The sequence below is a fragment of the Antrostomus carolinensis genome, unplaced genomic scaffold (assembly GCF_000700745.2).
Source record: "Antrostomus carolinensis isolate BGI_N321 unplaced genomic scaffold, ASM70074v2 scaffold16907, whole genome shotgun sequence".
NCBI classification, from domain to species: domain Eukaryota; kingdom Metazoa; phylum Chordata; class Aves; order Caprimulgiformes; family Caprimulgidae; genus Antrostomus; species Antrostomus carolinensis.
The window spans coordinates 45,883-62,043 of record NW_010326838.1 but is presented as its reverse complement, the minus strand read 5'-3'; the positions used below and the strand labels follow the sequence as shown (position 1 = coordinate 62,043).

General features: G+C 35.9%; 1 protein-coding gene across 1 annotated transcript in view; it reads left to right on the top strand.

Annotated features, from left to right (window-relative positions):
- DOCK2 (dedicator of cytokinesis 2) overlaps window positions 1–16,161 on the top strand; it is a 111,119-nt gene that overhangs the window by 52,438 nt on the left and 42,520 nt on the right. Inside the window, exons 26-27 of the mRNA XM_010171727.1 lie at window positions 12,681–12,829; window positions 15,393–15,488. Of these exons, the coding sequence (XP_010170029.1) occupies window positions 12,681–12,829; window positions 15,393–15,488 (245 nt within the window). The remainder of the gene's footprint in view (window positions 1–12,680; window positions 12,830–15,392; window positions 15,489–16,161) is intronic.

The window sequence follows — 16,161 nt, the reverse complement described above, 5'->3', positions numbered from 1 at the left end:
TTTGCTTTAGCTATGGTTGGTTAATGCAAAATGTTCTGTAAAGCTTTTACTGCTTCTGGATAAATAATAATAATAGATTGCTGCTTGTTTGTAAATGCAGCTTGTCTGATTTCTTGAAATCTATAGCTGATATATCATGGAAAATGCCTAGAATATGTTGTGAATCATAAAAAGGGTACATGTTTTCTGTTTCTATATTTTTAAGGTAATAATGAATAAGAAATTTTGCTAAGAGGATTTCTAATTCTGAGGAGCTTTTATACATACAGCAAATGTTGAGTTTGTATACTGCTGACCAGATAATCAATACATTTTAATTTTTCCTAGACTGGTAGTTAGTGGATTAATTTAGTTTTAAATTTATAAATTAAAAAAATAATGTCCAAAACCTCCCTGTGCTATTTTTTGCTAATAGCCAACACTTGACAGCAAAACCAAGCAGTTAAGAACATAAAGGCAACATATAAGACTGGAACCATTTGCCAGCCTGGCTGCTTTACACTGGATCCTGTATGTCTGAATAGGTCATTGCGATCCAAACTTGCACTAGTAATTGAGAGTTAAAGTGTGTGCATTTGATAATATGTACAAATTAATAGCTTGCTTTTATGTTTTTAGTATGGCCAGCTAACAAGGTTCCAGTTGCCTCAGTGATGTTACCCAAGTATCTGTTAGGGCATTTAATAATTGAGTTTCTCTTTTGGGTGATGATCTTTATAACTTTCCTTTCACCCAACGTGGCCCTACATTGTTAATGCCAAAAAGTCAGCCTTGGGATAATCACAAGGTGTTTTATTTCTAATTGACATGATTATTTGCATTTATATTTTGTTTTCATATTGCTTGGATTTAACCTTCAAGTTGTAATTACCATAGGGGAAAGTCCACAACAGGTTTTAAGGGCAGGCACTGATGAATCTGAAAGACCAATACACAATTAAGTATCTCGGGTGTTATAGTGGTATGAAAAAGTTTCTGGACTGTGCTATTGTAATATTGTGCACAGTAAATAGCAAAAAAAGTCCTTTTTCTTGTACAGTATTGTGGTTTTAAATAGAAATTCCAAAGATGCTTTTATTGCTCAACGTTAAATACAGTTGATTCAAAAATTAATTGGGTAGAGAACTAACTGTATTTGCAGGGTGTAGACAATGCCTGATTCATTACTCCAAGCTACGAGGTAGAAGGTAATTTACAGGAATGAAAGCATATGTAATGTATCACAAAATGAGATGCACTATGATAATTAAGGTAAGATTGCCAAGAGTGTCATTAACTAAAGTTCACATTTGTCTAGAACAGGTAGTATTTTTTCTGCCATGAATATGGAATGTAGTTAACTACACTGCTAATTACAGTGAAGCCTATTGATTTGCGTGTGTTTCAGATTATCCATTTTTCCTCCAGGCTTTAGTATTTAGTCTCTTCCCATGTATTACATTACAGTTCTAGTTCAGTTCATTTACTTGCATTCCCAATGGTCTGGTCTTTATAATTTAATTGGATTTTGTATATTGATATTTCTTTTCCGTTATGCATTGTTGTTCACAGCATTTTCTAAGGAAGTAGAATTGTGAAAACATGAACATGTTTTTTCAAAAAAATAAAGGAAATAAGTGAAATTTGTTTTTATTAAACAAGTTATAAATGAAAGTGAAATTGGAAACCTTGAAGTTAAGCTGAGTTTATTGGTATGTATTTCCAGGCCTTCAGAAGTTTTCACTGTAGGCTGTCCTGCAATAGAGTGCTTTTGTCAGATAGGATGCATGGACAGTCGTATTGACTGCTACTGTGATTGGTCTTCAGAAGCCCCATGGTGCTACAGCACTTTTGCAAGCCTTTAAATTACAGTGATAGAATTTTTTTTTTTTTTTTTTTTTTTGATGAAGGCATTTATTTCTTGTTCCCACTCTGTAACTATAATACAGCTTAGAGGGTCTTTGTGGTTCAGGTGTCTGAGTGGCTGAATGTAGGAAGACTAATGCTTTCAACTGCTTGTGCATTTTCACTATAACATTTAGGAACATTTTACAGGATGTGTGATCACATGCACAGATGTTTATCCAGTTTTGTCTTCAGACAATATTATGTCCTTCTTGATTGAATGACAAGAAATCTTCTTAAACTTAATTTTTGACACTTCACTTGATAATTCAGTATTTAAAAGTAGCAGGGGAAAAGAAATGGCTGCCTTGTCCTTTATAAGCAACCCAAATGGGATTTAAAAGTCTAATTTATGATACAAGACGCTGTCTCCTGTCATATATCTTTCTCTTTTTATAGTGGGATGTAATGGATTATTCTCTCTTTTGTGAAGTTTTCTGTTGGACCTGCTAAAATTTTGTTGGAATTGCTTCATTTCTATGTAAAGCTACTTTCAAAGCATCACTGGGGTTTTTTAGGAAACCTATTGCCAAAATTCCCTGACCATCTCTCCCTTTTTGAGAGATCAACAGATTAAGACATAGCTATTTATAAATTACATGCAATTTTTATTGTAGTTAGTGTTTCTGAGTATATATACATACGTGTATGTATATATATACACATACTATAACTATAGGTTTTGGACCTAGATTTTTATTTTAAGCTGACCATGGAGTATTCACTGACATTATGTTAAACTTGTAAATCAGTTAACCTTGGGAGAATTGATTTTTATTGTTGTGAAATGAATATAAAATGCTTGAACATGTAATAAAATGTGTATGTATTCACACTGCTGCATTTGGCTTTTGACTTTATATTCTCTAGAGGTCCACTTCTGATTAGGAGTTTGTGCTGTAGCGGAACATTGTGAGATCTACTCCAAAGAATATTAAACTCTTAAGTAGGTCACACAGATGGTCACTGGCAGGGGTGGGAATAGAGCTTCAGTCTCTTGGCTCAAAATCCAAGTCCTCTGCTCACTGTGGCTGTAAACATAGCTCCTGCATGTTCAGCATATGTAAACCACTTGCTGATTTTGGAAGAACAGCAGCAAGAGACATATGGTAGCAGTAGGGGTTAATTTGCCAGATGCCAGAAGAAATGCTGAGACTATAGTAATTTCCTCCTAACTGAAGAACTCTTTCTATTGTACTGTTGTTTAAACAAGATAGGTACTTGCAAACACCCATAATTGGACTGGTTTCCTAACATTCTTGTGTATGTTACTGAGTTTTGTTACCTCTGAAATATTCTGATTCTTTCATTTCACTGCTTGGAGAGTATTGGTAGTTCATGTGTTGGTGATCTAGAAGACCAAAGATTTAAGTCAGATCTGAGACTTACTCCTTTATAAATAATACATAGAATTGTATCCTAAATTTTTGAGGTGCAGCTGAGGAAACTTGTAAAAAGGTCGGTCTTGTGCAATGGATAATGTGTGTTTGTACATTATTATGTAGAGGTTAAACTATGACATCTTTTTGATTATATTATAATCTTAAATACTGTAATATTAAATTTAATCAGAAACCAGTAATATAAAATAGGTGAACTGTAATATAGCATGTCATAAATGCAAATAGGTTTGGTAACTTTATGTTATAATTTTGATCAAGCATCTTTCAGTTTCATTATTATTACCAGAATTGTGTTATAGATACTGATTTTAACTCTTCTTATAATCTTAGGTTGTATTCCTACTGATATGAGTTCTTAAGCCAAAGTTTTGTTTTTCATTTTCTGTTATTGTTTTCTTGCACTGTTTTCAGCACAACTTCTCAACATCTTAAAATGTTTGAATGGAAGAGGTAGTTAATGCATTTGACTCATTTTTAGCTACTAGGAAAAAAATGAAAATACTCACCATTCATAAATTCCTTTAAAATGGTTCTGTATTGAAATATGAAATTTTCCTATAGATTCATTCTTGAATTTTGTACTTTTGAAAAGATTCATTTAAGAAACACTCTGAGAGTAGGTGTTTTTTGCTTCCTCCTTTTGTGATATGCAGTAGTATTTTTGGGGGGTATGTTATCTTGAATACATCACTTCAAATAATGTGTTTATTTTTTGCGAGTTCTATTCCTGCAATATTTTGATATGGATAAGGATGGCATATGCATATCTGTAGATATTTGTCTGCATGTATTTGTGATGAACACATGTAGATTAAAGCCATTACTTTCTTCTGTTTATGGAGGAGTTGGTGACATGCTTGATATGACTGCCGGTAACTTTTTGTTAGACTTGACCCATTATGGAAGTTTTTTTTAGTTATGTTATTATAAAAATGTTGATATACGGAGGGAAATCTAAATTGAGTTAGATAAATTAGTTTTAGCAATGAACTTCCAAATGTATGTGCAAAAACTCTGTTTTTACAGCTACTTCAAGTAGAAAAGAGAGAACAAAGGCATATTGGAGAAGTTCAATGAGGCTATTACTTTGGCAAAATTTTGTGTGTCCATTGAACAAAACATGGAAACATGTGAGTTGGCATTTATCAGTATTCCATAATCCAAACACAAGGCGAACTTTTAAATCTGCCGGAGACAATATGCTAACAAGCATTTGTGGCAGGCTGGCAGACTATAATGATTGCAAGCTGGAAAAGGCACTGAACAGTTAAAGTGTTGTTTTGGCTACAGCAACAATAGTGTTAGATGTTACTCTGGCTGCTTTTGAATACATGGCATTACTCAGCTCCCATGAGAAGTGGAGAAACTTGAACATATGCCTTGAAGTTAGGAAATGGATGTATTCTGACGTGTTAACTTGATCGCAGTGGTGTGCTTTGACGATTACTGCTGTACCTAATCTGTATCTAACCTTACTTGCTGACACTTGCTTTTGAATGGTCAGTTGTGCTGGCTTCACAGGATCAACCATTGTGTTTCTCCTTCCTATGTTAGTGCTAGATTCCAGGAGACAAAGAATTTGTATCCTACAGTGCTGTCAGTCTATAGGTGACCTACAGCACCTCTCCTTTCTATGGCTCTTATCTGAACTGTGAAATTTGAATTTAGATTTAGCAATGAATAAAATAGATACAATTTAAGATTCATTACTTTTGGGCTCCCAAAAGAGAGTTAAAGGGCAAATAGTGAAGGGGGAGACTTGATAGAAAGTTGCCTGCAGTTGTGAACAGACATCCTTAATGAAAAAGCATGGTGCTTTTATTGAGAGCTGACTGCTATCAGAAGTCTTTCCTTGTTGAGAGAATGATGTTCACTGATTTTGCTCTAAATCTGTATTCAGATGACACCTATGTCCTTATTAAATTGGCTTGCCAGTTTTAAGTGGGCATGAAGCCATCCTAACAGATGGGTATGACTACAAGCATGCCAGGGAACCAAGAGTAGTGTTTCCTAAGGGAAACAAAACTGGTGTTAAATCTTTATTACCATTTTGGCTGTGCGTATGAGGCAGTCAGGAATGAAGACCGTCTGTGATTTTTGCTGAAAGAGACCCAAATGTCTTTTTTAATGACATTATTGCATTAATGACTTGGGATTTGAATTTCACTTACCTGGTACAGAAGAAATCATTAGATATCTTCTGAAGGAGAATAAAGTGAATAGACAGATTAAGAAAAACCCCAACAACAACAACCTCTCCCCCAAAACAACCCACTTCCCCCAAAAACAAACAAACAAAAAACAACAAAAAAAACAAACCCAAAACACCCAACCTAGATGCAAAAACATCTAACTTGGCTTAATCTTTTACCAGAATGAATCTACCTGTCCTTGTGCAGGAAGATGTTACCAGGGAACTTCTCTCCAAGAAGTGTGTTGGAATTTGGCATTGATAAATATGTAGAACTATGTCTCTTGACAGACTTTGATGAAATACATACAAGATGCTCAAACTGTATGTTGATGTCTTATGTGTTCAAATACAGTTTGGAGCAGCACATGTTTTATTCTGGCTTCTAGAAAAAAAAAACAGAACAGTTGTTTTTTCATGGATTTGAACATTAGGAAAGAGTATATTTCTTTGCTGGCAATCTTACCACATAATTTATCAAGCAAAAAAGCAGATACTACTTAAATAGACATCTATTATCCCCCCACCCTCCATGTCTTTCCCCCATCTGTCTTGAGCTTTCTTGGTCAGGGGTGGGAGATATCTGTAAGTGGATCGGTTAGTCATAGAATCATTTAGGTTGGAAAAGACACTTAAGATCGAGTCCAACCATAAACCTAACCTGCCAAGTACACCACTAAACCGTGTCCCTAAGCACCAAGTCTACATGTCTTTCAAATACTTCCAGGGTTGGTGACTCCACCGCTGTCCTGGGTAGGCTATTACAGTGCTTGATAACCCTTGAGGCAGTTTCTTCTCATCCTGTCACCTGCTATGTGGGAAAAGACTGACACGCACCTTGCTACAACCTCCTTTCAGGTAGCTATAGAGAGCCATAAGCTTCAGCCTCCTTTACTCTGGACTAAACCACCCCAGTTCCCTCAGCTGCTTCTCATGAGACTTGTCCTCTAGACCCTTCACCAGCTTCATTGCTCTTTTTTGGACACACTGCAGCACCTCAATATCTTTCTTGCAGTGACAGGCCCAAAACTGAACACAGTACCTGAGGTGCCCTCTCACCAGGGCCAAGTACAGGGTGATGTTCACTTCCCTACTCTTGCTGGCCACACTATTTCTGATACAGACCAGGATGCTATTTGCCTTCTTGGCCACCTGAGCACACTGCTGGCTCATATTCAGCCAGTTATCAACCAACAGCCCCAGGTCCTTTTCTGCTGGGCAGCTCTCCATTCACTTTTCCACAAGCCTGTATGGTTGCATGGGGTTGTTGTGACACAAGTACAGGACTTGACCTTGTTGAACCTCATACAAGTGGCCTTGGCCCATTGATCAAGCCTGTCCATATCCCTCTGTAGAGCCTTCTTACCCTCAAGCAGATCAACAATGCTGTCCAACTTGGTGTCATCTGCACACTTACTGATGGTGCATTCAGTAATGAGTCCAGATCATCAGATACTACAACAGAAAATTTTACTTTGGCTATTTCTTTTCTTGATTGCTGTCTTCCTTTTTTTTTTTTTTTTTTTTTTTGTCCTTTTCCTTACCTAACGAGTTGTTGATGCTCAAATGAGCACTTTGCACATTTTTCTTACTTAACTTGTGCAGTGGTACCTTAATATTATAATCTGGAATTTATATACCCATTCAATAAACTTTTATCTGTCCCAAGATAATAGGGCAATTTCATATTTTGTATAATGTTCTAGTGAAATGTTTTTAACATTTTTAAAGATGAGGAGGCATGACTACAGTTGTATGTTAATACTAGTCCACCTGTAGGCTCAGGCTGAGACCAGAGCTTCTTTGCTACAAGTGCTGGTCTTTTTCAGTTACTTTGATTGTATGGGTTTATCAGAACATCTTGGAATTGCATCCTCATATGGGATAACTTTATCTTATAAAACCTAATTAATTTCCCTTTTCTAAGATTATTGTCTTTTGTTGAATAATGTCCTGTATTATTTACAAAAGTACATTATCTGAGTTGTTTACCACACACAAAACAAAGTAATTCTCCTGTATTGCCTTAACTAACAAGCTAAGTTTATCTAGGAGTCATTCACAAAATACAGGCATATAGCCTTAACTAAACCAAAATAATTAACTCAAAAAAGTACAATTTGCTTATAAAACTATATTGAACAATTTTCCCATTCATTACAACTGCAAGTTGGGTTTGTTTGGGTTTTTTTTTTTTTAAAAAAGGAAATAATATAGCTAAGGCTGGTTAAAGGACCTTTGAATTTTTATGTAGCTTGACACTTCAACATTGTTCACATCTGAATATGCAATTTAAATAATTGATCAGCCGCATATGTTAAGTTCTTTTAGTAGATTCTGTATATATCAAATATGGATCAAATTTTAATTTATAATGCAAAATATGAGTAATGGGAGTAATGAAGCCTGCAGAGTAATTAGCTCTTAAAACTGGAGGAAATCAATTGTACCTTCTGCCTCAGCTGTCCTGTCAGTAGAATAGGAAAATTTTGTCTACAGAAGCAGCCCTGCTTTCTTAATGTTGCAGTATGGAATGGCTTTATGGAGAAGAAGAATTATGTCAAAGACTTATTTCTTTTACCAAAATACGTGTGTGTGTGTGTGTGTGTGGTTTTAAAATGAGTTGTAGACAACAGTTGGCTTTTTGCATTCTATTAGGAAGAGTTTCAAACGGTCTCTGAAACCCTGGTATGGAGGAGTTTTAAATTCAATGAAGTTTACTTTCACTCCTCTTTAAGGTGTTCAGTGCAACTGGTAACTTCTTATCTCCTCTACGCTTCCTGATTATTAGTCAAGTGGTATCACTGGCATGTGAAGTCAGATGTAATTCAGTGACTAATATACACATAATTCCTACCTTGAAGTCCTAGCTTTTTTTCTATATGAGTAGAAATTTAAATGTACTTTTACTAAAATACAGGATTGCCCCTTGATCAGTGACTTTGTTCAGTGTAGTCTCTTACTTTACATTTGAAATAAAGCTCATTAAATATAGCTTTTATTATGGCTTGTTATCCATTTGCTTCCTGTAACTTTAGAAGTTACCCAAAGTGAAATTTTGTATTTTTTAGCTGTCAGACATTTCAAGGAAGATCTTAACGGCTTAAAAATCCAGCTAGATATTATTTTGGAGGAGTAGGGGGCAATAATTATATTTATCCTGTCAGATGTGAAACTGGTATGCACATATAACATTCCATCCTCTTTGTGAGTGCTGAAAAGCAGCTGAGATGTCACATAATTTGATACTACTTTGAACTTTCATGTGAGCAACCCTGTTAGCTCAGCAGTGCCTGCTGATTTTTTTGAAGTGGAAATGCACTATTTTTAAGAATGATAGTTAAGAGCAAACAGTTGCTGACTAAATTTTTTACACACTGTTGATTTGGGATCTGTATTCCTATGACGTGATTGCAGATTAGTTAAAGGTTGGATGTGTTTGTCTAAATATGTCCATCTTCATGTTGTATTAATTGTAGCTGTTACTGTGTGTATTGTAGAATGTTAGAGTAATAGTTATGCATATTTATAAGAAATGGAGTTGGTACACAGCAGGTTCAGAGCAGAGAACTTGTGACACAAAATACTGCCATATATAGACATAGATATAGCTGCAAATAAGTCTGTGCAGTGTTACACTTTATTGCCTATTATTTGGGTTAGTGTATTGGATCCACAATGCTATAGGAAAGATGGATGAATCATTCCTTCAGCATATCTTGCATGCAGTTAGAGAATCTGAAAAGGAGAACAGAGATGAGGCAGAGTGGGTATCAGAAAAGAGAAACTGAATTTTTGATGTCCCTCAGTGCTTGCTGCATATGTATTTTCATACAGGTTAAATATATGTGAAGTATTTTTTCTTGCCTCTCTGTGGATTCTGTGCAAGCACTACAGACTGAGTTGCCAAGAAATAGGTTCCTCCTATCTGTCTTTAGAGTCATGATTCTGATGTCATCTCTTCTGGTATAAGAAACCTTGATGTGTAAGTCTACGGATGAAAAAAATGACAAGCCCTAAAAATGTAATTATTTGCATGTATAGTTATGTATGTAGAGAAGTATCTTTGTTCCTAACTTTCTGACAGTATCCATTCATTTTTCACAGATTCAAGATCTAGCAGTCTCCTGTAAATTTCTTGTTGTGTGCTGGGACTTGGTATCAGTAGCTGGCTACTATCTTCTGTTTATGACGATCAGCAATTGGTCATTTGCAGTGCAGCAAGCTACCACTATGCTGCCATTAATTAGCAGTTTTTGCAATAAAGAATCATACAATAGTTCAAGGAACCTGAGAATGTGTCTAGTGCAACCTCCCACTCAAAATGGCATCAACTGTGAGGTCAGACCAGGTTGTTCTGGGCTTGCTCTGGTTGGGTCTTGAAAACCTCCAAGGACAGAGACTGGGCAACATGTTTGTTCCGCTGCTTGGTTGTATTCATGAGGAAGAGGTTTTTTCTTATATCCACTCTGAACTGCTTGCTTCAGTTGTGACTCCTTTTTTGTCTGATCCACTTTGAATTCTGTTAAATGCATACTATCTTTCAGTAACAGTCTGGAAATCCACTGCAGTCCCTTTTTAATTTCTTGTTTGCAACTTCATAAGCATGTTCTGTGCATGTATCTTGCTGAGGTGATGTGCAGCTTCTATCTCAGCAGCGTATGGACTGTATGGAGAAGTTAAAAGACCGGCAAATGACTCTTTCAGCCCAACTCTGTGGTGGGAATGTTGTTTTAGAGAAGTGAGTGTTTATACTAGTAGGTTTAGTAGGTATTTACACTGGTACACTTAACAGTCTTTTTTGTAGTCATCATGAAATGGAACTTGGTTAGCAATAAATGTTATGCCCAAAGGAAAAAATATGTTAAATATTTTTTTGAGTAGTCAGAACCTTGATGAATTAATCCTGAATTGATCATACTATGAATTGTTTCCCCCTGAATAAGCCTAGACTGTGGAAGGACAGTTTCCACAGATTACCATAAAAACAGAACTAAAGTTGTTTTCCAGATTTTTCAAAAGTAGGCAGGTAATAATCCAATTTAAAACTTGTACTTACTTGTTGACTGAGTATATAAACCTTTTCTTATTAAAGAATTTCAGCAAGTTTTAAAGGTATTGCATGTAACTTTTAACATTGTTAATGCTGTTTCTTTGTTTTCGTTTAGTTTTGGTCAAGAAGCTAATGACACTATTTTTTTACATTTATAATTAATTATTAGAAGTGGTTCATTTGAGCAAATCAAGAAAGATTTGCTAATTATCAAATTACAGCTCAGTTTCAGAAAACTGTATAATGCTTAATGTCTACAGTTGGTGACTACCTATCTATCAGTATCGATGACTTTTGGAGGGGAGTTTGTGTCCATGGACACAAATCCACACAGCAGTGCTTTAGAGTGCTAGTATGCTCTAGGAAGTGCTTGCTAAGTGCAGCTCTTTGGTTTCTGAATCAGAGTGGCAGTCTGTGACCTACACTAAGTGCAGGAAACTTGTCTGTTTGCAGAATTGGTCACATACGTGAACTCTAAGCTGTGTGAAATAACTTTTTATGCTGCTCTTTGAACAACTCTTGTGTTTGATATGTGTTCTTTAACTGCTGTTTTACTAGTGAGTGTGTCATGTAGTTATTGAGTAAGATTTTTCTTGTAGCTTGGAACAAGGGTTATAGAAAATCAGATAAATAGCTTTTTATTCATGTTCTGGCATTACCAAGAGTGGAGATACTTTCTGAGACAAGAAATTATGCTGCCCCTTAGATGTGAGGCTCGGACAAAGCTTGTGACTTTGTATGGCTTGAAGCTGTTACTTGAAATAAGAATAATCTGCAAGGATGGCTTCTGTTACTTCACCTACAAGATTCAGAAATTTATAATCTACTTCTCATTCTTTTTCTCTTTCTTTCTTACCCTCCTGTCTTCTTGTACTAGCACCCTTATTTGGGGGATTTTGAGCCACTGGCTTGTGTTAAATCACATTGGAAACAGTTTTACTGCATCTCACACTCCACTTGTTTACCACTGAGGATCCTGAATGTGTTCATAAAGGTGTTCTTAATCATGATTAAAAGAAAAAAACCAAAAAAATACATTTTAATTTAAGTTTGCAATAATTAAGAAGTTTTCTAGTTTTGTTCTGTTATTTTTTCAGAAACTGTGATATGTGGTATTGATAGAAAATAGTATCCAGTTGGTGATACAAACATTTTTCCAAAGAGTTAAGACAGACAAGAATTTTAAGCAGTAAGAAATCAGTTGAATGGAAATGAGTAAGAACTTCAGTTCACTGTCTGTGACGTTCTATACAAATTTTATTCTGAGGTGGAACCTTTGAAGCTACATTTAGCTCTGCTTTCTTTCCAGGTTATTTTCATAAATATAACAAATCTTGGAAGCACATGCTTGACATTATTCATGCTGTGCTGTACTCTGTTTAATTACATAGCACTGTACAAGTAACTTGCTACTTAAATTACTCAGTGACATATATCAATTAGATTAGGAAAAAACATCTGTACGTTTTAGTCATAGACAGTGCCTTCATTGAAGTTATTTCAAATTTATGCATTTTGTCCTCACATAATTTACCAAAAGCACCTTTGTATTAAAAAGTCATTGTACATGTGAGATTTAAATGTATTTTACTATTTGTGTCAGCTTCCTTACATTTTAGTAAGGATGAATGTATTCATAGCTCTCACTCTTACAGACTTGATAGGCCTTTCATTAAGTCTTTTCCTTGTCTGCAGTCTTTTATGTATTCTTAGAAGGTATATTTCAAAATAGAACATGGAACAATTCTGTTGCTGTTTGTGTCTTATTTTCAGAAAGAATAATTTGCTAAGTATAGTATTTTTCTTACACTAAAATCTTGTCACTAGTAAAACATAGCTTATTTCCAGATGTTTTGTATGTAAAGTGAATATTTTTTCCCTAAGGGTTTGGGACGAGCTAAAGAGCCTTCAGAACTTGACTGAAACAGACTTATTTTTATCGAGAAGTTGTGTTTTTCATGTATGAGAAATACTGTTGACTTACAAAAATATCAAACAAGTTTCAGAATATCCCTGAGGCATGACTGGAAAATCAGTTGAAAGGGACTGTAGCTGCTAGAGCATGTTGTGTTTCACTGTTTGGACGAGGATTTGTTTGCAAGTAGCATTTGATTTACATTTGTTCTTAAGATAATTTGCTTTCTTTCAGAATGCAGGGACATTCTGCTTCCTGTGATTACAAAAGAGCTGAAGGAATTACTGGAACAGAAGGATGATCAGCAGCTTCAGGTCCAAGAAAAGAAGTACTGTATTGAATTACTCAATAGCATCCTGGAGGTTCTGAGCTGTCAGGACCCTGTAAGTATTGATGATGATGTAGATGGCCAAAGTCTGTAGTAAGCCTGAGCTGATTAGCTAGTAAATTATTGATGCTGATAAATCTCATGTAAAATTTTAATACAAGTCAGTAGTGAATTGAACTTTTATCCTATTTTTCATAAAATTAAGTTAAAGAGCAGTTGAGGTTGTAAGGGTGAAGTACTGGAAACTACACTAGCTTCTTTTATTTCTCAATTTTATAATCTTTAAATAGTCAGCTACTGTAAATCACTATAGTATTATTAAAGATAGCGGGACCGCCTTGTTTTTTTCCTAACAGAGGTTTAGGCTTTTCTAGTTTTGACTGGTAAAGTTCTATGGAATAAATATTGAAATGAATTTGATTATTATGACACCAAGCTGACAGGCTGACATGCCTGAGGGACGGGATGCCATCCAGAGGAAACTGGACAAGCTTGAGAAGTGGGCCCATGTGAACCTCATGAGATTCAACAAGGCCAAGTGCAGGGTCCTGCACCTAGATCGTGGCAGTCCCCCGTGGAGAATAGGACTTTGGGGGTACTAGTGGATGAAAAGCTGGACATGAGCCAGCAATGTGCATTCCTAGTCCAGAACACCAGCCATATCCTGGGATGCATCAAGTGAAATGTGGCCAGCAGGTCGAAGGAGGAGATTCTGACCTGGTGAGACCCCATCTGCAGTGCTGCATCCAGATCTGGAATCCTCAGCACAAGAAAGACATGGACCTGCTGAAGTGGGTCCAGAGGAGGGCCACAAAAATGATTAGAGGGCTGAAGCACCTCTCATATGAGGACAGGCTGAAAGAGTTGGGGCTGTTCAGCCTGGAGAAAAGAAGGTTTCAGGGAGACCTTATTGAGGCCTTTCAATACATGAAAGGGGCTTTTAAGAAAGATGGGGACAAACATTTGGCAGGGCCTATGGTGATAGGCCATAGAGCTGATGGTTTTAAACTAAAAGAGGGTCGATTCAGACAAGATATAAGGAAAAAATAATTAGAGTGGTGAAACACTGGAACAGGTTTCATCTGTTCCACAACAGGTGAACAAAGAGGGAAAAAAAAATAGAGACAAGAAGAATATTTGGTTGATTATTAAAGTTGATATGGGGAGAGATGCACTGTTATTTCGGGTGCATTTAAAATACAAAAAGCCAATGCACTGTATGGTTTTCATGGTATTTAATTGACATAAACCTTAAAGCTCACAGTATGCATATAGGCAAGTGGAGGAGAGGGAAGAGAAAGTGGCTTTGTGTAAGCACCCCAACGAATGTCTTCTGTGCAGCAACTGTCAGGTGTAGTCTTTTTATAAATATGGGACTGTACCAGAATTTTTTTTTTTTTTAAAGAAACACAAACCACAAACAAATTATTCTGTGAATACATTGTTCATTTATAGAATAGTAACTTTTGAAATGCTGTGACAGGCAAGAAGATAATTTAAGCTTGCCTGTGTTGTAGTTGAAGGACACAATAAGACTAAATGGTATTACTAAATAAAAGACTAGATATGAGGAAGGTTTCTATTGCAAGGGATGCTGACCTGTTCCAGGTCAGTCGTAACAGTAGAAAGGAGGAAGACAATGTTGGATGTCTCAGAGGAAAAACAGTCATTAGCAGCTTCTCCTGGGGTGGTATTGGAGCTCAGCCACCTAAAAGATTGTTAAGAAATCACTGTGGCTCCTGTGATTATGGTGTTCTTTCCATACTACGTGTGATGCTAAAGAGGCGCCTTGTTCAGTGTAACTTTGTTTTTTTTTTTCTTTTTTTTCCCTTATTATAAATTCGTTTAGACTTTTTCTTTCTTGAATTGTTGCATGCTAGCTTCCAACATCATCTAGTGATCAGAGTAACGTCAGTGAAATTGTTTAATATAAAGTTATACCCTTCTGCTCAGTATTTTAAAATAATCAAATATCCTTTTGCAGGCAACGTGCCAGGGCTACTTATCATTTGATGTGAGTTGGTGAATATTTGTTATTGGGCTGCAAAGATCACTCAAAACTTGGTGCTGACAGGTGTCTAGTGTAGTCTCAGTCAACCAGATTGGCAGTGAGGCCAAAGAACAGACCATCTTCAGCTTGTGCCCTCACAGAGCTGGAAAGTGAAATGAAGATAACTTTCTTCTTTAATAATTGCATACTTTCTTATTGCAAGCTAAGAATATTGTTGAGCTTCAGACTACCCTGAGAGCCATTGACAGATGTGGAGAACTGTGATACAATTTGCCTCAACTGTCTGTTACCAGGGTGTTGCTATTAAATTATAAGCTACTCAGTTCCTGAAAAAACAGAGTCCCTTGAGTGAGGTATGGGAAGTGACTATTTGAAACAAAAAACAGTTATGGGATAGTTAGGGCTAAAATTGGACTGTGCCACTTGAAATGAGTGTTCCACTGAAATTGCTGGAACTAAGGAGCAGCATGAGCAAGAAGAATTAGTGTCATTCTTTCAATAGGGTGGTTATATTATACAACTTGAACTGTCAATATGTAAAGAATTGGTTTTGTCTTTCTTTTACAAGAGATATGGATTTAATATCAAAACTTTTTTTCATTTACAGGTGTCAACTTATTACCATATTCAAGAAATAATGGTACAGTTATTACGCACAGTGAACAGAAGTGTTATTACAATGGGACGAGAAGATCCCTTAATTGTGAGTAATATTTTAATGTATTTTTAATGCTTTTAAAGTAATTTTATAGTTATCCTGAAAAAAAGTCAATATGATATTTGTGGAGTCCTTGTTTGTGGACTTCAGATTTAGAAAAAAAAGTCTAAAGCTTTATTCTTCTTTTCATTCAACTATGCTAGTCTAGTATCTTTTGAAGTGTAGTTGAGTACTGGGAGATTTGTGCATTCTTTAAAAAAACAAAAACTAAATCTAAAGTTAATTGCTCTTTGCAAAAAAGAAAAATGTTCCAGAAACCTGTAAAAAAGGGCACACTTTAACAAACTGAAAATAGTGTTTCTACTGATCTAAAGTGGAAGTGTCTGAGTAAAATGAAAAAAAAAAAAAGCAAAAAAAAAAGCACTATTCTGAATAGCATGTATAAATAATTGGTGGATGCTGTTTCTCCCAATTTTCCCAAGTGATTTACTTTTTGGTGGGTTAGAGTTGCTATGGAACAGCTGCCATTCCTGGCTCTGCTTTTGGAGGGGGAAGATGATGCCCTTTGCACACAGGGAAAATATCTAGGGATGCGCTGGCACAGAGCATTCACCTGAGATTTTTGTGGAGATTCTACGGTTTTAGAGTTATATTCAAAGACAGATTCTTCAATTTTTTCATATTTAAGTACATCTTATGAGTACTCCTCTTGATTTAG